General features: G+C 29.6%; 4 protein-coding genes across 6 annotated transcripts in view; 1 reads left to right on the forward strand and 3 right to left on the reverse strand.

Moving 5' to 3' along the window:
* Nucleotides 1-1,370: 1,370 nt before the first annotated feature.
* LOC112693786 (60S ribosomal protein L24) lies at nucleotides 1,371-5,882 on the reverse strand. The gene is made up of 6 exons (XM_025568993.1): nucleotides 5,772-5,882; nucleotides 5,494-5,569; nucleotides 5,328-5,413; nucleotides 5,096-5,257; nucleotides 1,562-1,634; nucleotides 1,371-1,494 (listed from the first exon to the last, which is right to left on the reverse strand). Exons 1-6 carry the CDS (start codon nucleotides 5,774-5,776, stop codon nucleotides 1,423-1,425), a joined length of 474 nt encoding a protein of 157 aa, XP_025424778.1. The 5' UTR covers nucleotides 5,777-5,882; the 3' UTR covers nucleotides 1,371-1,422.
* Nucleotides 5,883-13,151: 7,269 nt separating this feature from the next.
* LOC112693767 (uncharacterized protein C9orf85 homolog) lies at nucleotides 13,152-13,860 on the reverse strand. Its single transcript, XM_025568962.1, has 2 exons — nucleotides 13,755-13,860; nucleotides 13,152-13,692 (listed from the first exon to the last, which is right to left on the reverse strand). Exon 2 carries the CDS (start codon nucleotides 13,680-13,682, stop codon nucleotides 13,242-13,244), a length of 441 nt encoding a protein of 146 aa, XP_025424747.1. The 5' UTR covers nucleotides 13,683-13,692; nucleotides 13,755-13,860; the 3' UTR covers nucleotides 13,152-13,241.
* Nucleotides 13,861-14,136: 276 nt separating this feature from the next.
* On the forward strand, nucleotides 14,137-22,088 carry LOC112693766 (putative tRNA (cytidine(32)/guanosine(34)-2'-O)-methyltransferase). Of its 3 annotated transcripts, none has more exons than XM_025568961.1 (2): nucleotides 14,137-15,229; nucleotides 22,070-22,088. In XM_025568961.1, the coding sequence occupies exon 1, from the start codon at nucleotides 14,298-14,300 to the stop codon at nucleotides 15,225-15,227; it is 930 nt and encodes a 309-aa protein (XP_025424746.1). In that variant the 5' UTR covers nucleotides 14,137-14,297; the 3' UTR covers nucleotides 15,228-15,229; nucleotides 22,070-22,088. The 3 variants fall into 3 exon arrangements, with proteins under 3 accessions (XP_025424746.1, XP_025424744.1, XP_025424745.1); XM_025568959.1 differs by lacking the exon at nucleotides 22,070-22,088 and adding an exon at nucleotides 15,707-15,891; XM_025568960.1 differs by lacking the exon at nucleotides 22,070-22,088 and adding an exon at nucleotides 15,376-15,672.
* Nucleotides 15,985-22,184, reverse strand: part of LOC112693762 — a 70,639-nt gene continuing 64,439 nt past the window's right edge. The window contains exons 9-15 of the mRNA XM_025568955.1: nucleotides 18,216-18,294; nucleotides 18,082-18,156; nucleotides 17,899-18,010; nucleotides 17,679-17,830; nucleotides 17,409-17,612; nucleotides 17,183-17,333; nucleotides 15,985-17,111 (exon numbers count right to left, since the gene is read on the reverse strand). Coding sequence (XP_025424740.1) covers nucleotides 16,693-17,111; nucleotides 17,183-17,333; nucleotides 17,409-17,612; nucleotides 17,679-17,830; nucleotides 17,899-18,010; nucleotides 18,082-18,156; nucleotides 18,216-18,294 — 1,192 coding nt within the window. The 3' untranslated portion in view covers nucleotides 15,985-16,692. The remainder of the gene's footprint in view (nucleotides 17,112-17,182; nucleotides 17,334-17,408; nucleotides 17,613-17,678; nucleotides 17,831-17,898; nucleotides 18,011-18,081; nucleotides 18,157-18,215; nucleotides 18,295-22,184) is intronic.

Genomic DNA, 22,184 nt, shown 5'->3' on the forward strand with positions numbered 1-22,184 from the left:
TATAGATACTTATACATGGAAGCATCTCTTTCGGAAGGTCGAATTGGTCATCATTCGTTATGACAACTAGATCCAATGGAGACTTTCGGACAAATTCTCCATATATACGCTGAAGCTCTTGCTATTTTTAAAGCCATCAAATACATTATTTCAGAAATGAACTATAACAATATCACGATTTATAGTGATTCATCATCTATACTTTTGTTAGCCTGCAAAATGTTCACAACCCTACCGATATTGCTAGGAAAATTCATAATGCTCACTATAGAGCACAGTAATTAGGCAAAAATATATTATACTCTTGTTAGATTCCCTGTCATTGTAATATCGATGGTAATGAACGTGTGAGACAAGGCCGCCAAAAAGGCTCATACATCTATTTAATATTCTCTCTTCTTACAGCAACATAAAAAATGTCATCGTAAGAAATACACTTCACAAATGGGAAACAAAATGACCACGAAGCTTAATTAAAAGATCAATACTATCCTGGACCTTCCCCATCATTACCCCAAGAAAATATGGGTCAGTTATTAACAGAATCGGACATACACGTACAGCACTTTTAATAAGTTAACTAGGCGACACAAATGTCAGCCAGTGATTATACTCTGTCGACAATATTGGAAGATTAGGTGAAATAATGCGAAACAAACGTATAAACTTAATCGTACTACGGTATTACATTGACTATTATGAAAAAAACATTTTTTGTCGCTCAGTGAAAATTCACAGCACACATATGCGCATTTAATGAAGAGGACCCCTCCCTATTTGTATATGCTCTGGGGTCCCTCTTACCATCAAGCATATACTCACTGAATGTAGCACATGTAATATGGAGATACAATGTTCTATAATACTTTGTAATATTTATTATCTTTAATTATGTTTCCATTTACTCCCAATTATACATTTTTGTTCATCTAATTAACCTTAAGAATTTAGTTTACAACGTCTACCTATAATTTACTTCATCTCTGAGTAGGATGACTGAATTAAAAAAAACTCTCTTCTGTTTTATTTTATCCTAATAGAATTTTTGTGGTTATTAGGGAAAACAGTGATTTTTGGGATTTATTCCTAATGAGATAACTTAGTGTGTAATTTTTCAAATTGGCAATAATACCGAAACTCTACCGGGTGTGCATTGCACACCCGCCTCCACATTATATTATTATTTTTTAATATAATACAATACAAAGTTTTTAGAATCTTAAAAAGTATTATAGAACATTTTAAAATTCTACATTTATGGAAGATAAAATTATCAAAACAACTCTAAATGTTATGTGAAAAGACTATTTTTAATGACAACAGACAGATTAGTTAAGAAATTAAATGGAAGTCAAGAAAAAAAAATATAATTATTCCTTTTTTTTTTAAATTGATTTTTTATTATAGGTAGAAATACAATAACTATCGTTTTCCACCAACACGAGGAGCGGCCTTTTGTTGTACAGATTTGGTTTGCACTTTCTTGGGCTGTTTCTATAATAATTACAATTGAATATTAATTTTGTGTCATAAATAATAAAAATTAAAAATAAATGTTTACTTTTGTTTTAGTTGGAGGTGGTGGAGGTGGCTTCTTAGCTGCTTTAGCAGCCTTCTTTTGGTCCTTTGCCGCCCTAAGAAGTAAAAATGTTAACAGTGTTGCTAAGAAAAAACTAAGCTAAATCTAAAAACTATATTTATTAATAAATTGTATCATGAAATATTGTAACACTTAGAATAATTATTTTAACTGATAGAAAAAACTTGATAATACATGAATATTCAGACTAAATGATTCAATTTAGTTTCTTTTATTCTTAATTCAATCAGCACTTCCATACCAGTTATGATATAACTAACAAAACATTTTTGTATACTTTTGTTGAAATTATATTATTATTTATTGTTTTTTAATTAGTTTTGATATGAACTGATGAGAGTTGATTTTATAACAACTTATTCATTCAATAATTACTTTAAATATTTTAACACCTTAACGGACATTTACTACTATAGCAGTCATGATATCAGTCATTATTGCGGGAGTGCTAAATAACTACGTAACTGTTATAACAGTTATGTTCATAAAAATTAAATGTTTACAAATCTGGTTTAGACAGATAAATTTTTAATTTAATTATTAAAAAATTAATGTTTCTTGGTCTGGACACTGCTTAAAACTTAGCCAGGAATCAAAACACAAATGGAAAAGATAAATCCATAAGTAGAAATTAATTTTGAGTTCTATAAATTAGTATAATTTTCTATATAATATTTTAAAAACAATAAAAATTGTGCAAAATAATAACATGCAACAAGATACAAATTCAAATATCTCCATTTATTTTGCTATTACAATCAATACAGAACAACAGCTATTATTTATAGTTATTTTTCTTACCCTTTAAATAAGTTAATGCAAGTTAATTAAACTGAAGAATAACTAATCAAAATTTTATTTTATAAAATGTTTACTATGACAGGTACTTTCATTATATCATTATAAATCGATAAAGTGTTTAAAAGATATGTTTAATATAACCTTGCCAGTATGTTTAAATTTACATCAAATCCAAACACGATAAACAAATAGAAAAACTTAGTGTTATTAAATGTTAGAATTATAGACATAGTCAACTTTATAAAATAATATTTATCTCGACAGGTACTTTCAATATATCATTATGGATATAAAAGTGTTTAAAAGATATGTTTAATATACCCTTGCCAGTACGTTTAAATTTACATCAAATCTAAACACGATAAACAAAGGGAAAAACTTAATGTTATTAAATGGTACAATTATAGACATGAATACCTATCTTTATAAAATAATATTAATTTAGTAAACGAAACAAAATAGTTTATGATCTGTATAAATTATTAATTTAAACAAAAATCCTTCATCAATGGTTTTTCATAATTTTAAAGATTCACTATAGCAAATACTCGAATTAATAATTATAAGGATATATACAAGGATTTAACCCATTGTCACTTGTACAGTTTCCGTTGTCTCCTTTACTTGTATAGGATATTTATTTAACAAATTTTGTTTTATATATGAGTAAATAAATTGAAATCAACCTAAATGTAAATCATGTTTTTAAGTTTTATTTAGACCAATCAAAAAGAAAAAAAAATGTATTGTACTCGTAATAGTTAATTTATATTAATTATTAGGTTATAAAAAAAATTACTAAAAATATTGTAAATACAAATTAACACATGTGATGCAAGCTTTGTTTTGCAATCACAAGTTCTTTAGCAGTATAAATAATTACTCTTTGTTTTTAAATTATGAATGGTTTCTTGTGTACCAAAATACTTTTCAATCATTGTTTTGACTTGTATACAAACTGGAATAGTAGCAAAAGTTTCTAAGTTTTCTTGCATTATTTCTTTATCCAATAATTTAAAAACAAGAAAAAACTGAAAATGAATTACTTACAAGGTGTAAATTATTTCAAAACACTGATAAGGATATCACTTTATGAAAGTCAAACATACGAACAAAATACCAAGATAATAAAAAATCAGTCACATTATATTAATTAACATATTATTCAAGGCTATAGAAATTTAAAAATATATAAATTTTCACGATAACATAACACTTATAAAATTATAAAAATAAGATGGTGTCATTATTTACCCTATGCAAGTGATGATGGGTTAAATTAAACACAAATTACATCAAAAAATAATTTCTAACCAACTTTTTAAATATGTTGCAGGCTAATAACTTAAGCATTCAGAAAACATTTACTATTAATAAAATAATTAAACTAAGAATCCTTCATCTATGGTTTCTCATCATTTTGTAGATTCAAGATAGCAAATACTCGAAATCAAAAAACAATAATCATAAGAACTCTACAAGAATTAAAATGTATAAATATAAATGTATATTGATTTTTTATTTCTCAGTTAATTGTATTAAATCATTAAGAAATTCAGTAGTAGCAAATACTTTAAATAACATCATAGAAATAAAAAAAATTTTAATTATATTATTCTTGAATATAAAAAATGTAAGAAATGTTCAAAAATGGCATTAAATTATTAAAGGATAGAGTAATATATTCTCAGTGTTAATTTTGTTATCAGCAGAATCAACAGTAGCAAATACATAGAATACAATCATTGAAAAAATGTAATTTGTTAAAAATAATGTTTTAAATTAGATTGAATTATTCATTACAGTGTACATCTCTCATCAATGATTTCTCATCATTTTTAGATTCAAGATAGCAAATACTCGAAACAAAAAAATAATCATTATGATATACACATCAAGAATTAAAGTATATTTATTATTTCTCAGTAAGTTTTATTTAATCAATACAACATTCAGTAGTAGCAAATACTTTATGACATCATTTATAACATTTAATATGCTAAAAAGTGTAATAAATTTATCAAAATTATCTTCTCAACAATAGTGTACATTTCTCATCAATGGTTTCTCATCATTTTTAGATTCAAGATAGCAAATACTCGAATTAAAAACAAATAATCACAGAAATAATACACTTATTGTTATATATTAAATTTAAAACTTCAATTCATATATACAAAGAATACTATTAATATATATATGCATTTATCTGTTAGTTGACATTATAATTTATCCCCAATATTATAATCTACATAAATTGTGTTCATTTACAGACTAGGATAGTAAATTAAACCATGTAATGGAAAAAATGTAGTTTTTTTCACAATATTTTTTAAAAACAATACTAAATTCTGCTAAATAAAAAAGTACTTTTGTCCAATAATAGTAAATACTCATTAAGGATAAATACAAATTGTTTGTTTCTATTTTTCTAAATTACTGATAAAATTTACATTTAAAAAGTAACACATAATGTACATCTCGACAGGTACTATCATTATATCATTTTAAATCGATATATGAGTGTTTAAAAGATGAATTTTCATGTACCCTCGCCAGTACGTTCAGATTTAAAATTAAATCAAAACACGATAAACAAGGGGTTAAATATTAAACAGTTAAATTGTTGAAGTTTAATTGAAGAAACTAAAATAGACTTGGAAAGAATTATTATTTTTAACTGAATCATCTTACTTAATGGCAATATCTCTTTGAGCCTTCCTCATCTCAGGTTTCATGTTCCTCTTGGCTAAAATGTCAGTGAGAGAAGCACCAACGATAGCACGCTGGAATTTTTGAGTTCTCCTGGTCTTCTTTTTGGTTGTTTCTTCTTCTTGACCTTTTCGGTGTTTGCGTCTAAACAAGACGACTTTATTGTATGCGAAACAAATGCAATTATACTCAAAAATGTTGACGTTCTAATTACCTGTACAATATCGTCCATGTTACTTTACGGGGGTTCCTCTTCATCAAGTGAGCGCGTTCGCATTTTGAGTTGAGGAACGTGTAAGTCTACAGGAATAAAAGGAAAAAATAACATACAATTATCATTCCAATGGACATTAATCGGACGCCGAAATTCAAATGTTTACCTTTCCGTCGGCTTTGATCAAAGTCTTGCCATGTCCTGGGTAGATTTTGTACCCGCTGTAGGCGCACAATCCGATCCTTTAGATGAAAAAGAACAAAAAAAAAAAATGCATTAACCATCCGATTTGCGCGAATTCGAAAGCGATATCCGTACGTCCACAGCAGTCGGACGTTCAGAAATCGCGGTTAATACGTGAGGCATAGCTAAACCATAAGCATTGAGCAATACGAATAGTTGGTAAACAGAAGTGCAATCAAGATTAAAGTGGATAAAACTTACTTCATTTTGACGAATTTAAGTAAACTCCAAAACCATAAGGGACGAAAATGGTTAACAGACTAGGAGTACTAGGACACGGAACCACGATGAAGTTAGAACCGCGTTATCGTGTTTGGCGTACGGACAGTGTCACCAACAGTGAGAGCATGCATTTTTATTTTGTAGTTTTATCGCTCAGCGAACCATCACCTCTCACCACAGGAACACGTTCATCAGTGAACCGTTGATCGTTTAATTAAATCAATTTTCCTCGTCCAGTATGCCTGATCGAAATAACTCTCTTTTATTTCTTAGCTTAGGTTAACTAGTTCTTTTGATCCCGCTCATTAACTTTTAATCAATTTGGTTACGATGTCACAAAAAAACATATTATATTATAATATTATAATATTCACCATAACGAACGGGTTGTTTCAGTAATTTACATTTTGCCCGTACGACTAAATTTGTTTTGTTCATCAAATTAAAATAGCACATGGGAACTCTCGTAACCAAATTGAAAATATTTAATCGCACATTCACACAACTCTTACTTATCAAACATTATTTTTGGTAGAAAGAACCCTAAATAGGAGCAAGGGCGTATTTTTGTTGAATCTATTGTGGGGGGGAGGGGAAACTAATTTTTCTTCAATACAAACTTAAAAATAATTTATAGTTCATTAGTTCACAGTTCATTCAAGTGAATAGTTCAAATGAACTTATGAGTTATCTCTAGTTTATAATCTACAGCTCATGTTTCTGTTATAATAATAACATATTATAATGATAGACTAGTAGGTAATTTATATTCTTAATTATTTATACATTACATTTTATAAGCAAATCAATGTACAGTGAAACCTTTATATAGTGGACAGCTAAGGGGAATTAAAAAATGTCCACTATAGGGAGAAACTATAGAGAATTGGTTAAACATTGTACATGAACATATACATTGGAATATTAATTTATTATTTATTGTATATATATTATAATATGTATGTATTTAAAAATGAGTATAAAAATGCTTATAAAAGTGGTCAATGATTATGTACGGTTAAAAAAAATCTGTAATCTTTTTTTGTGTAAACTTTTTCTGCTCTTCACAATGAATTTATAAATTGGCTACCATTGATAATGCGATCTCATTTTTTTTATTTTTAAAATATGTTTTTAAATTATTTATTGTTTTCCAAACTTCTTCAACTTCTTCAGTTTCTTTTTCACTCAAATTTTCTAAATTACAATTGACTGTATCTGATATTATTAATGTATTGTTTTCTGTAAGGATATTATTATCTATAGAAATATAGTCCTCAATTTCAACATTACTCGCTACAAGTTCTAAGAATATGATCAAATTTGCAACATTGTCATGTTCCGTTACATATTCTGCAGTATCGAACGAAAAATACACACAATGTACTACACACAACTAATGAATGAACACATAACCGAACCATTAATCATTTTTCGAAAAGAAATAAGATAAAATATAGACGAATGTATAACAGATATATATATAAAAATATAAATATTGTATTTTTATTTTTCGATATGTACATGTATTGTGTTCATTTATGAAAGGTAATTTTTAATTTGGTACCAGTTTATTCTGTCCACCTCCACTATTATAAGTGTCCACTATTAAGATACTATAACTCCTATTATATGTATACATTTTTGCCGGAGAATTTAGAAGTATCAATTATTGGGAAAAGTCCACTATTAAGAGGTGTCCATTAATAGAGGTTCCACTGTATTATACTCAACAAAAATACGAGTCACGGGGGGAGCAAATACCCCCTTCGCTCACCTTCTCAAATACGCCCTTGAATAGGAGGTAACTTTTCCATATTAATTTGAAAAGTATATTTTAAAAGTACCCCAAACAAGTGATGGTGATAGAGTTTGCGAGGCCCTAGGCAAAATAAATTTTGGCTCTTATAATTTATATTAATAAAATATTTTAAGTTCAGTTAAATCAGAACCGCGGGGCCTTAATTATAATTTAAGGCGCGTGGCTCTAGACAACTGCCCCATTGCCCACCCCCTCGCGCCGTCCCTGCCCCGAACAGAGTATGTTGAACATAAAGAGAACATTAATGTCACCTAGTAAATATTGGTGCCATAAATTAGTAGGTGGGTGCTAGCAGGACTTAGCAAATGAGAGGGGAGGGGGCATGCGAAAGGTGCCTAGGTACGTCTATGACGCAAAAATTAAAAATTCGCATTTTATGTTTAGTTACAGCGATTGTTAAAAATAATATCTAATAATTATAATATTTTTCATCTTAAAGCACGTTTTGAAGTTTCACTCCAGGTACAATGTTTGGTTGATACGACCCTTGGAAATTGATATATAATAATTATTAAATAAAAGTGTTATGGCTTAATCAAATAACAACCCCAGCCACCATAAATTATAAATAAATGTACATAGTAAATATGTTAAATTCGTGAACGAATAGTTCATTTGAACTATTCACTTTGATGAACTATTCTAAACTGTTTCAGTACCTGTAACTTAACAGTTTACAGTTCGAAAAAAATTAGTAGCGTTGTAGAAATGAAATAATTCGCGAACTACTTTAAAAATCCTCTGTGGTTCGTTGTTCGAAATCCGGTAAATTTAAACAGCTGTTTGCAATTAGATAGCAAATTCTTAATTGCCCAAAAATAGTGTGAACTACTACCGAACTGTGTACTGCTGTATTATCCACAGAAATTAACTAAATTTTCAATCTCTAGTACATAAGGCCGGCCGCACACCAAAAGAGCAAAACTGCTTAAAGCAGACTGAGGCAGCTTTATTATGACTAATTAAAAATAGAACACATGTAATTCAGTGAAACCCGCACACTGATAAGTCATAGTCAAAACAAGACATTTTTACTCTTCAGTCAATTCTAGTCATGACTAATCGTGTTTTATCGAAATAGAACATGCTCTATTCCGTCAGTCAAAACAAAACAATTTTTATTAGTCAAACCGCCAGTTTGACCGGTATCAGATGGTTAACTAGTTGGATACCACTGACGTTGCAGAACGATCGTTCATTAATATAATTAATTATAATTCATAATTAATAATAATATATGATCACTGTTTTTATATATTATATATATATTTTATATATTATATTATATATTAATATATATATTTTCAAATCTTTTTATACATTATACATTTTGTATACCTATATAAATTTTTAAATTTTAAATCATCATTACGTAATTCACGTAAAAAACATTTGATTAAATTATTTGTTGTACGTTTTTTATTTAAAGGATGAACCCACATTCTTTTTTGTTTTTCATCCTCTTCGATATTTAACAACAAAGACCACAAAATAGGAACAATAACTTCTTCTTCGTCGGAAGACATGTTGGTGACTGAAATACTATACTACAATTTTACGACTAACGATGACTTACACAGTTTTGCTTTTTTGGTGTACGACCGACCAAAACAAACTGTTTTTAGTTGTTTTTAGACAAAAATGACTAACGATGACTAAAGCAGTTTTGCTCTTTTGGTGTGCGGCCGGCCTAAGTCCGTTCGCGACACAAGATCCTTGGTATGTAATTGATAACAACAAATCAGTAGCTTGATTAGTGTCTGACAAGTGGATCAAAGTCGTGAACAAGAATGATTTTTGTCACCCCTGGTATCGCATGCAGTTATCTTTTGCGGCATCAGTAAAATTTTATTCATATTTATTTACATTATTTTTTATATCATATTATTTATACTTGTTTTATATTATCTGAGCCATCAGGCCAGAATCATTCTATTTATCTCATCTGAGCCGTCAGGTCAGAACATTATTATACTTACATTCAGTTATATGGTTTTATAGTAATATTATTATTACATATTTTTTATAGTTGTTATATCTTATGTTTATTGTGTCGTTCAGACCAATAATTATTATTATAAGTTACATGAAATAAATGTTATCTAGTTTATTTAACCACAACACCAGCCTTCATTAAAATTTCTCAATATCGTCAAAGACCGCCTAATAAGCTCTTTGCCTAAACAAAAACAATAATTAAATATATAGTTAAATATCGTCGAATAAATTATTATTAACCAGCACGAAATGTATGTTCTTCGGTTAATTCTATCATCATGCCAGTGCTGTATTTAGGATTATGCCACACAATATCATATAATTTTGCCGTCTTTCTTTAAAGTGCTGAACTGAAAACAAGTGTCTTCAACAGTTTATTAAAAAGCCGATTGCTACACTCGCTATTCATTTTCCCCAATTCAGTACACAATATACATAGTATTTGTAATTATTATAAAATCCAAAGTTAGAATCGAGTTTTAATTACCTAAATAAAGTTAATAGTAAATTATCTTTTATAAGACTGGTGTTACTCATGGGCGTCATTTGGAGGGAGGGACAGACTATGGCAAATGCCCCATTCTAAGAAATTTTAAAAAGTCGGCAATTCTTTGTCCGATGATCAAATGCTTAAATCGGTAAACAGTAAATTTTTATTTACTATATTGTATTCAGAAATCAAATAATATTCTCTTTTAAATATACGTTCATGGTTTATTAAAAGTTGGGAAACACTGGCTCCTCCCCAGTTTATGACAATCGTTATTACGCGAACCTTATGAACTTTATTTGTGGTATATTATATATTTCTATGTATGTGATCTTTATGAAACAGTTTTCGTGAAATTGATACCATAAAAATTGAGTTCATAATCTATAAAAAACCGTTAAAATCGTTCCTATTCACCCCAAATTACGGTACATTATATTTGAGATACAATTTAATGTTTTTATAAATAAGTTCTGAAAAGTATTAAATATACAAATACCTAATAAAATTATAAGTATTTATTTAATTAGATTTATATTATTATTCCATTAAACCTATTAGTAGGTAACTTATAGCCTACCTATAGAATAAGTAAATTAATGTTTTACTATCTTTAATGTTATTATTTAATTGGGGAAATTGAAGCGTTTTATGATCTTTGTTTATCATCATGATTCATTAGCAGGGCTCGGGACTTATAGCACTTAAAATCATTAATATAAGCGCTTAAAAACATCATTATAAGCACTAAAATAAGCATTTAAAAAATTTAAAATAAAGAAAAAAAAAGCTATAAAATTTTAACTAAAAAATTAAATAAAATAAAAATAAATCTTCACTTTAAGAATTTTATGGGTTTTCTAAAGGATTTTTCTGAAAAATAAAATGTAAAATGTTCTTTCTGTTTTTGATCATTCTGACGTTTGTCATTCAACTATAAAAACTGGTCAAATAAGCAAAAATAATCAGAAAAATAGGAAATAAGCATTTTTTTTAAAAATTGTTGAAAAAAGCAAAAAAAAAAGCACTTTCAAATTTCATAATTATACGTGTTATAATTTGACATACATTTCTATAGCACTCTGCTACATTTTAAGTCTATCCATAAAAATAAGCAAATGTTTTAACTTTAACTCCCAAGCCCTGTTCATTACTAATCCTTACATGTTTTGTTCCGAAAAAAATATTTCATTGTCCATAAATATTAAATATTTTAATATATAGGTAACCATATTTTTTTAAATATTATGAAGTCGGCAAATTTAATCAGTTGCCTCACCCTTTCAAAAGTTGAAATGAAGCCCCTGGTGTTACCCTTCGGTATGAATGTCACATCCCCATATAAATCAAAATTAAATCAATACCTATATCTTAATAAAATACCATGTAAAAAAAATTACTTTTTAACATATAGGTATACATTTTATACACAACAAAATTATTTAAATTATTTTTCATTAAAAATGCAAAAAAATGTATTTGTTTGTGTTTTGAATCATTGTAAAAATTTGTCATCTACTTAAATACTGCAGGTTATGCCTCCCCGAACTACCCCTTAAATACGGCTTTGGATCATAAAACCCAACTCTAAATTTTTTTTATACAATTTGTAAATCAAGCAATTTAAAAAAAATAAAAATATTTTTTCTATTAATAACTAAAGGTCAACATTAGAGAATTAGCTACTTATATATGTTTGTTGATTTTGGATATTTTTCCCGACACTTATTCACGGAACCTATTAACAAAACGGAACACGGATACCTAAGTCAGGAATTTTTAACATTGTCGATGTCATGGTTTAATCAAAATTAATTTAATATCTTATGCCGTAATGCTATGGAATCAGCTTCTAAGTCCTTACTACTTTTATGTAACACAGAAATGCCGTTTTAAAAACGATAAATCGAAACACACGCTTAAGATTTTCTTTACTTTAAAATTTTACGTCTATTAAATATGTGTTGAACTACTTTACCTAAAATTCGCTTTCTAAAACACAGCATCAACGTTTATTGTTTAACCAATATTAACACAAGACATTTAATTAGAGAAGTTCCAGAGCATCAACTTTTTACTCAACTCTTACAAGCAAACATTAATCACTGAAATAAATAAGTTGTTTATCATTACTTATAATTACTCTTTAGTAGGGCTATGAACAGGATTTTGTTGTAGAAATCTTTATACGATTAATTTAAGCGATGAAAGGTGATTAAGTATTGTTGAGTTGACTATTTGATTAGATTTTTTGTAATTAGGAAATAATAAGTTCTTTGAAATTTTCACCTCCATTTTCAAATAATTTCTTAACATAAAGAGTTGGAGGTAATCCAAAGGTGACATTTATTCATACAAACCATAACTTGGAATTTCGATAGGACATTGAAAAGTGTAGTTTTTAATATTATATTTAATAATTTGGCAATTATGAATAAATAACCTTTATAATAATTGTATGAGCAAAATAAATATGGTCATTTTGCTATGGTTCGAACAATCATTATATTGGTAAACTTGGATATTTGAACAATTTAATGAATATGGACAATAAAACCAAATTTTGGTATGCGATAAGTAAATCATTTTTGTTCAATGTTACCAAATTTTAACTTTTAACATTTAATAATTTAATACAAGTTTGTTTAATTGTTATTCTTCTGTTTAAATTATCTAACATTTTAATGTTTTATATTATAAGTCAAAGCAATAATTATCTAAGCCCAATTCTTTTTATCATTTAAATTATGAAACTATTGATGAATATTCCTTATAATTTGTAATGTTTTTAAAAGAGAACAATAGATAAAAGTAAAAAATCTCTAATATAGTAATACAAAAAACACTAGATTATTATGTAAATATGAATTAAAATTGTAACCTAATATTTTACTAAAGTAATAATTTAAAAAAATACTTATTTATTTCAGTTAATTAACAAATAAGTAAATAATCGTTAGAATTATACTTCAATTAAGATGCTGAAACGTTTTTTATATTGATGGAAAATAATAAGGAATAAGATGTCAGTTTCAAGAAATACAATCAATTGAATTTTGAAATAAATAAAAAGTCAAATGGGTTTAATTCAAAATCAATAAAATATGGAAACAACAATTGTTTAATAGATAAGCTAAAGTTAACTAGGAGAAGGGTTATAGTAAGCATCATTCTCTGAATCATCATCATTGCTTTCCGAATTATCGTTTTCATTGTCATCAGCTTCATTGTTCTCTGGCATTACTTTTTGACCATCTTTGATCCATTCATCCCTCGGAACACCGCACTTAGGACATATACCCAACATGCTAGCACACGGCTGACACACAGTGTGGTAAGATTCTTTGACAGTCTTGTTATGGCATTTGTTACAGTTTTTGGCTGCTTTTAGCATTTTGTACTTTTTGTATTTGATTTTCCACTCCAATATGTCTTTACATCGAGGGCACACGTGGTTGATCTGAATGGAGTTCATACGTTTGGTGCGCACGTTCGTGTCGTGCAAATTGTTTTTGAACGCAAACCGATTCTGATGTTTCTGTGGGCGATTGCGGAAGGCATTTCCTTTCTGGCTACTCATTGTATGCACGCTGTAAATGCAAATGAAACACAGTTATTTGTGAATAGAACGCAATTCGAAAAAGAATCGTACTTGGAAGGATTACCGGAACGGTGGAAAAAATTTTTTCTTGACGAGAAAAGTTATCAACAGATGAATAGAAACCGCGTGTGGATCATATCTATAGTGAGGATACGAATGTTGTTGTTCGCCGGTTATCAATAGCTTGTGGATAATGTTGATAAGGACTGATGGTGTTGATAGAGCGAAGAACAAAATTCTACATTGAAAATAATTGCAAAATATTCTCGGTTCGCGCACGGCAACGCCATATTATATTCATAATATTCTTTATTAAACATGAGTCCGAACGCCAGTGGATTTACGCGAAAACGAGTTACGATTTAAATGCCATCTGTTGACGTTATCACTGAAAGCTTCGATTGATAGAGATCCGTGATAAGTCTCTGTTGCGCACAGCGTGCAGTCGCGAAAAAACCGACAACTAGTGTCGGTATTGTATCCTCTGGGTTGAATTTTGCATCCATCGTAGGCAAAACTACGCGTGGCGAAGTCGATCGAGTCTTCGGTATTGGTTCTGTCCCCCTCTCGCTGCGTACAATATAACGCATCGAAATGGGCAAGTCGTCCAAAGACAAACGTGACATTTACTACCGGATGGCTAAAGAACAGGGATGGCGGGCGCGCAGTGCATTCAAGCTGATGCAGATCGACGAACAGTTCAACATATTCGACGGTGTCACGCGAGTGGTCGACCTGTGCGCGGCCCCGGGCAGCTGGAGCCAGGTACTGAGCAAGACGCTGTACGCGGACAAGTCTGAGGCCGAGAAAAAGGACGTGAAGATCGTGGCCGTGGACCTACAGTCAATGGCGCCATTGCCGGGAGTCATCCAGCTGAAGGGCGACATCACCAAGGAGAGCACGGCTAACGAAATCCTGTCGCAGTTCAGCAAGCAGCTAGTCGACCTGGTCGTCTTCGACGGCGCGCCAGATGTCACTGGCCTGCATGATCTCGATGAGTATATTCAGGCACAGCTGTTGTTGGCTGCTATGAACATCACCACGTATTTACTGAAGCCCGGCGGCACTTTTGTCGGCAAGATATTTCGTGGTAAGGACGTGACCATTTTGATAGCACAACTGGAAATATTCTTTCGTGATGTTACCATTGCCAAGCCGTGCAGTTCTCGTAATTCTAGTATTGAGTCATTTGTGGTGTGCTGCGATTTCCAGTTGCCTGAAGGTTACAGTCCCACCATGGCTAACCCTTTGATGACCAACGATACAACACCTTGGAATGAGATGGAAGTGCACCCTGTGATCACACCGTTTGTGGCTTGTGGAAGTCTAAGCGGTTTTGATGCTGACAAGACCTATCCTTTGGAAATCGATGGCCTTGAATATGTACAAAGGGATCCTGTACAAGGACCGATATCTCCACCGTATGAAAAATCAAAGCCTATGATAACTACTAAAGGCAAGAGTGTCATTGAAACAGAAATAGAAAAAGCAACTGTCTCAACACAACTGTTAAACTTAAATTGAAGGTACAATGGCTTTAAACAATAAATTAAAAATTTTTTTCATGTTGTTAAATATTAAACTCATACATTTTTATCATATTATGACTTGATTTTTACTAATTAAATTATTGTTTTTACTACCTAACTGAAGTTTACTTCTTTACCTTTAGGTTCAGAAAATGTATTCATATTTTTGTTTTGATCAGCAAATGCAATAAGAACTAATTTCATTTTGATTGATAATAGTTCTGTGCCCAGTCTACTAACAGATCTCTATTTACGTAGAAGGTGTAATATGACAATGTTAAGTTACAGTTAGGAACAGTAGGATTTAGCTAAACATAGAGCCTCAGCCAATTATAGATTGAGAGAAGAAATAATTGTATTACTTATGTTATACTCGAAATCATTATGGAATTTACAGAGAGTATTTAAATATATATAAATCATGGAACAACATTACAAGATGTGACATTAAGATGATATTGTAAATTATTGCAGGTGTGTAAAGAACTGACAAAAAAATTCCATGTTATCGGCATATGTAACCAAATGTTTGTACCGCGCACTCAACATGTACTTTTTATAAATATAAAGACAATACTAGAATTTTAGAGAAGACATTATAAATCATCATATTGACCCATTGTTTTCTATTGCCAATAAAAGGTTTATCAAAATTAATAGTCGTTATACACAGATTACATCAATAAAAATAATTATCTAAAAACAATAATGTATTCATTAATTTTTGGTATTTATTTGACAAAAGTATTATTTTGTTTGTTCATATTGCATAATCTATGTACATAAAGAATTTGTAATTTAACACATAAAAAAGAAAATGTTTGAAATAACTTTCAATAAATTAAAAAAAAAAAAAAAACACTTGTAGAAAATGTAATATATATTATTCTAAATACCCAACTAAAATACTAACAGTATCATTATTAACCTATTGGTTTGCTTTTACCATAAACAACTAATTATATTTATATTCTGGCCAGTTCTCATTTATTTTCAGCAAAACCAATCTAGTTTTAAGTCAATCATATTCATTTATATATTATGGTAACAAAAGAAAAGAATAATCGTAAACAACAACAAATTGACTAAATAATTTTTTACGAATATTAAAAATCGAAAATCCCAAAGACTAAGAAACATGGACCCACAAATTGTATTTAAGTACACTATCACAAAATCTAAATTAACACTGGCTATACATAAAATAGCGCATTTTAATGAAACAGCTTCATTTCTTAATAGTATTGAAACATTAAATGCTAATTCCAAAAAAGAAAGGAAAATGTAATATACTTAACAGTAATACTATTTTGATTTTTAAATTCAATGAAAATGCCCAAGAGTTTTAAATGCAAGTTAAGAAATAATTTAAATAAGTTGTGACTCTTAATGTTTGGTATTTCAGTGATGACTAATCACTTAGTAAAAGGTAATCAACTTTAAATGTAGTATTTAAACAATCAATCTTTAACATTCTGTACCAAGTGTCCTCCAAAACTGTTTTTGTTGTTTAATTGATTTCCTCCATTGTGTTTTCCCCGAGTCATATTAGCGAAACACACAGATGAACTAGAGCTTACACCAGAATCCGAAGACTTCTCACTAGAAGTACACGAATTTAGTTTGGTAGCTACTACAGTAGTGTTAGAATTTTCACCAAAGTGCTGTCGATCTTCAACAGACTTTTGTGTTTTTTTATTGTACTCGGGTGATGATAGAGGAGCATCATTATCATTGTCAGTTGAGAAACGTGGTTTAGGTGTCGGCTTCAGTTTTGAGAAGTCAGCAGTAGGAATTGCATGTTGACCACCATTTTGAGAGTCATCGCAACTGGGATCTGTTTTGTTTTCTTCAGTACTGCTGGAATCGTCTTCTGGTGCTGTTAGAAAAATAATAAAAATAAGGTATTACTTATGAGACTAATTCAAATTCGACAAAAACAATTCTTACATTGATAATCGTGCATAACTTGAACAGCTGCTAATATTTTTGCTCTTTGTTCTGGAGCCATTATGCCCATATAGTCCAAGTCCGCTTCACGTATCTCACAGAATGATTGCAAGTCTCCAAAACCATTCATTGCAAAAACAGACATTTGTTCCTAATCATCATTGATATTTAAATATAGATAAAAATGATCAATTATTGGAAGAGAGTAGTAAATAATTTCAAATACCTCCATTCCTATGGTCCTTAGAAGTTGAAGTAATGACTTTGGTCTATGTTTTGCACTTTGTTTGGTTTTTTCAAGCCCATTGCTTTCGTTGACCAATGGTTGGACCTTCCCAAATTTAAACGTACCTATTTTATCACAGCCTTTAAGCATTCCTTTCCAAATTCCACTGGCATTCATGGTAGTCACCAATATTACATCTCCTTTCTAAACCGTACATTTTTTTTATTATTAGAATATTACAATTTTAACATTTTGGTTAAATATGTGTACATTAAACTTTAATGCATCTTTGTCGTATGGATTCGGACTACTGTTGGCAATGGCTCGAGCCAACGCTAAAACTTGTAACTTCTGTGTTCCATCACAAGAAGTCGGCGATTCTTCAGAACTTTGTGATGCTGCTCCCATTAAAGCTTGGATGCCTATAACATTTATATAGTGGCGAATAAGTAATTAATATTTTGATCTGTATACGTCTGGAAAAACTTACTAGAGGTACTAGGTAAACTTTCGACAGAACTATGATGTCGATGAGACCTTTGATTTTGTTTTAGCTGCTTCGAGGATGCTTTAGATCTATGATGTTGTCTCTTACTGTGACGCTGAAAAAACCAAAAATGATTCATATATATTTTAATAAAAAACAGATTCAAGATAAATAACCAAAACATACAGGTGATTGTAGAAACGAATCGTCCTGATCGGCATAATCTGAACTGTGGCCAGGAGAAACTGTGGTATCCATCCCCTAAACATAAGACAACATACGTTAATCTAATGACAAGTATAACATAAACACATCATTACATTCATCCTGAGCCTATGGTAAAGTTCTTGATCATAATCTGATCGATTGGTTTCCACAGATAATGTCGACATCCTAGAACTGTAACATCACAACAATCAATTTTGGTTTTGATTAACGGTTTTTTATCAGTTACATTTTAAAGTTATTAAAAAAGAAATAATTTTATTCAGGTGATAGTTTATTAGTTTCATACATGTACTTGCCCTATATCTACCATAATTTTGTAATAACTAATATATTAAATATTTTATTTTACTTTATTACTTTTATTTTTTTTAAGTTCATAACTATTTCAAATATCTCATATATTAATAAAACTTGCCACTTGGTGTAGTGTTGGACATAGAGATGATGGTCATTTTTATCTGCAAATTGCAGAAATATGAGTACATCAGAATTAAAAAGGTTATTTTGTTAAATGATATAGTGTCTTATTAAGAAAGTGTCTCAGCTATAAAAAATAATAAAATATAATTCACTTTTTTAGAAATTATTATACAATTATAATGATGCCAATGTATTTTAGAGAAATATAAATATATTAAAAGGATTTCGAATTGTTGACATTGTGTTTCTGTGATTCTTATAAGCTGTACAATTGAAAATAATTTATCAAATCGTCAAGTATTTAAAGAATAACGAAATGGTATAAACGAATGTTTGACTGGTAAAAAAATAACATGTTGTTAAATATTATTTATTATACCTTAGTGATACATTGGTAAATGTTTTTATAAGAATAAAGTTGTAACACATAAATGTTTAAGTTGGAAATCAGATAAGATGTACTTTACGACCAAAACCATTAATTTCTTAAATTGGAGTTTGATACAATTTTTCTTTCTTTGAAATGTCATAAGTTATCAGAACTCTCATTCATTTTATTTAAAAATACGACCAATATTAATTGGCACAAACCATTGCTCAAAATTTTTTAAATTTATTTCTATAACGGAATCACTTTATCTAAAAACCGTTTAAATTCATATTACTCATTTGAACATATTGTTTTACATTATTCGTAAACTTTTATGAGATAATAAAAATTAATTTTTATGCAATAACTAAAAAATTTAATTTTCTAAAAAAAAAAAAATAGATAAGATTCAACAATCGACTAAAGTAAAAGTTAGATGAGATACAGGGAAGAGTGATTGATATAAGTGCATTTTTGTTCTCGTATATTTGGAATGGATATATCATTGGCTTCAAAAAAAAAACTATCCTGAGTGAGGGAAGATGAATGGATTAGTTTCAATTCAATAGTTAAATAAAGTTTAAATCACTATATTAGTACAAATATCTTATAAATTGTAATCAGGATGCTTTAATTTATTTATTAATGAGAGTAATTATCGTTACAGTTTCAAGTGCATTTAAATAGTGTGGATTTTACTTAAATATTTTTAAAATTACAAAAATCTATAAAATGCTATTATAAGTACTCGGTAAATGTTTCAACTACGAATGATACTTTTAAAATAACAACAAAATAACTTATAATATTTAATCAAAATTCAATGATGTTCAAATAGTTCAAACTTTTTTTTTATGAAATAAAAATCAGAAAACAATGCGTGAAAAAAGTATAAAATTATTTTATTTTTGCAAATTAATTTAATTATTTAAAAAAAAAAATAATTTTAACAAATGTATTCCTTCTAAACTCGGTATTATTGCAAAACAAATATATAGATTAAGAAAAAAATGTAATTTGCTGTTTGTATATTGAATACATATAAAAACTACCACTTTTATCTAAATTACCCAGAGTATTCACTCATGGATTATTTAAATTCATCCAATAAGTAACATAAATTGTGATTTATAGTTTTTAAATAATAAACTCAGCACAGAATTGATTTTCAAGAGTGCCCAATGAACACTGTGTGCTTACATTATTTAAAATGTAAAATTACTATACACTCGTTAAAATACCTATACATAAACTATGTACCCGAAATAGAGGCCTAGGAGAGGGTGAAGTATGTTAAGTTTTTTTTATTGCCTTTATGATTTAAACAATGAACAAATAAGTATACTCGAAAAAAAAATACCGTAAAAATAAATTTTATCTTAGGACCGGTAACGACAATTCTCCGGGGACGAAGTGGCACTATCCCAGTTTAAAAAATTATACAAAGGTAGACTAAATATAGATGATATATTATGTAATAGCTGGTATGTATAATTAGAGAAAACCATGGAGTACTGCAGTATAATATGAATATAGATTGCTCTGAGGCCGTAGGAAAAAAATAAAATGTTTTATGCAAGCGCAGAATAGACGGTGATGTTGACGTCGATTTAACGCATAGTTCACTAATTATTGTTGATGAGATTTTCTAGTGCATGTTGATTATATATAAATATATATATATATATATATGTATATATTATAATAATATCGTGTCTGGGTTTCATGCCGAGAGGAATTTTTTAGTGATTTATTGAAGTTGTCGATATAATACATACGCACTGGGACAATATAAACAGACAAATCGGTGACATTGCGTATTACAGTATACATCGTCCCTACGTCCTATACCAATATACAGACGAGCACAAACTCAAATTTTCGACCCAGCCCAAAATGAGTTGGAAGACCCTTTTATTAAACATAACAACCATTTTTCTTCGTACGAAAATTCACTAGTATCAACACGAGTATATATTATGTAGAAAAAAGCTAATCTATCACGATAAGATGGGTTCAAAACTCATGTACGTATTTCAACACATAAATGAGCAACAACAGTCCGTATTTCACGGAAACTGATATGACGGAGTGTAAAATCTAAGGAGTGTCCTACGAGCACATAATATGTATATTACTCGTATGTCTTTCTTCTTCTCCTCCGCCTTTCTCCCAACTATTCGGGGTCGGCCATCCTTATGCTAAACCTCCATTATTCTCCACTTTCTACATCTCCTACGCACACACCAACAGCCCTTATATCATTTTTAATCGTATCCAACCAACTCTTTTTTGGTCTTCTTCTTCCTCTTTTCTCTTTAACGTTCATTTTCATAATAACTTTAACTGCTTTAGTTTACTCTCGACTCTTCACATGTTCAAACCATCTAAGTCTATTTTTTCTCATATTGCTCACTATCGACGTTTCACTAATACTATCTCTCACATATTCGTTTCTTATTCTATATTATTTTGTCACTCCACTCATCAATCTAAACATTTTTATTTCCGCAACACTTTTACTCTGTTCTATTCTCCTGTCAACCGCCTAACACTCTGAACCATATAGCATAGTTGATTTCACTAAACTCCTGTAAAATTCATTTTTCAGTTTCATTGGAGCTCTCTCGTCACATAAAACGACCGAGGCTTCTCTGCATTTCATCCAACTACATTTAATCTTATGATTTACATCCATGCCAAAGTCTTCGTCGTTTTGTACAAATAATCCTCAATAATTAAAGTTTCCGACTTCACCTATCACATCACTGTTTATTGTAATTGGTCTCTTCATACCCTCCAATTATTGGTATCTTCCTCCTAATTCATACATAATATATATTCCCAAAGAGTGTTCCGTGGGACAATCTCAAGGATTCCCCAACATAAATGTGGATGTTGAGAATAGTAACTATAATAATTTTTAAAACATTTTTTAGAATATTTGGGTTTTCAATAAATAATTAATTAATTGAAGTAAAGTGGGACTTAGAGACATTTAGGTTCCACAAAATACAAACTATTCCTAAGGATTCCGTGATTGTAAAAATTCGGGAACCACTGCTTTATATACTCTGTTTTATTTCTACTAATTCTCAACCAATTTCCTTCAAGGGCTAACCTTCACTCATCCAACCTATTATTAACTTCTTACAGATTTTCTCCAACAAAACAATATCATCAGCGAACATCATCCACTAAGGTATCTCGCTCTATATGTCTTTCGTAACTTCATCCATTACCACAGAGAACAAATAAGGGCGCCTCGTAT

This window comes from Sipha flava, unplaced genomic scaffold, assembly GCF_003268045.1.
Source record: "Sipha flava isolate LNK unplaced genomic scaffold, YSA_version1 99_pilon_pilon, whole genome shotgun sequence".
Lineage (NCBI taxonomy): Eukaryota > Metazoa > Arthropoda > Insecta > Hemiptera > Aphididae > Sipha > Sipha flava.

Coding starts and splice junctions, on each gene's coding strand:
- LOC112693786 (XM_025568993.1), bottom strand. Junction 5,258..5,327: donor ACATGGACGATATTGTACAG/GTAATTAGAACG, acceptor CGTCTTGTTTAG/ACGCAAACACCGAAAAGGTC. Junction 1,635..5,095: donor CAAAGAGATATTGCCATTAA/GTAAGATGATTC, acceptor TTTACTTCTTAG/GGCGGCAAAGGACCAAAAGA.
- LOC112693767 (XM_025568962.1), bottom strand. CDS start 13,682: ATGAGTAGCCAGAAAGGAAATGCCTTCCGCAATCGCCCACAGAAACAT.
- LOC112693766 (XM_025568961.1), top strand. CDS start 14,298: ATGGGCAAGTCGTCCAAAGACAAACGTGACATTTACTACCGGATGGCT.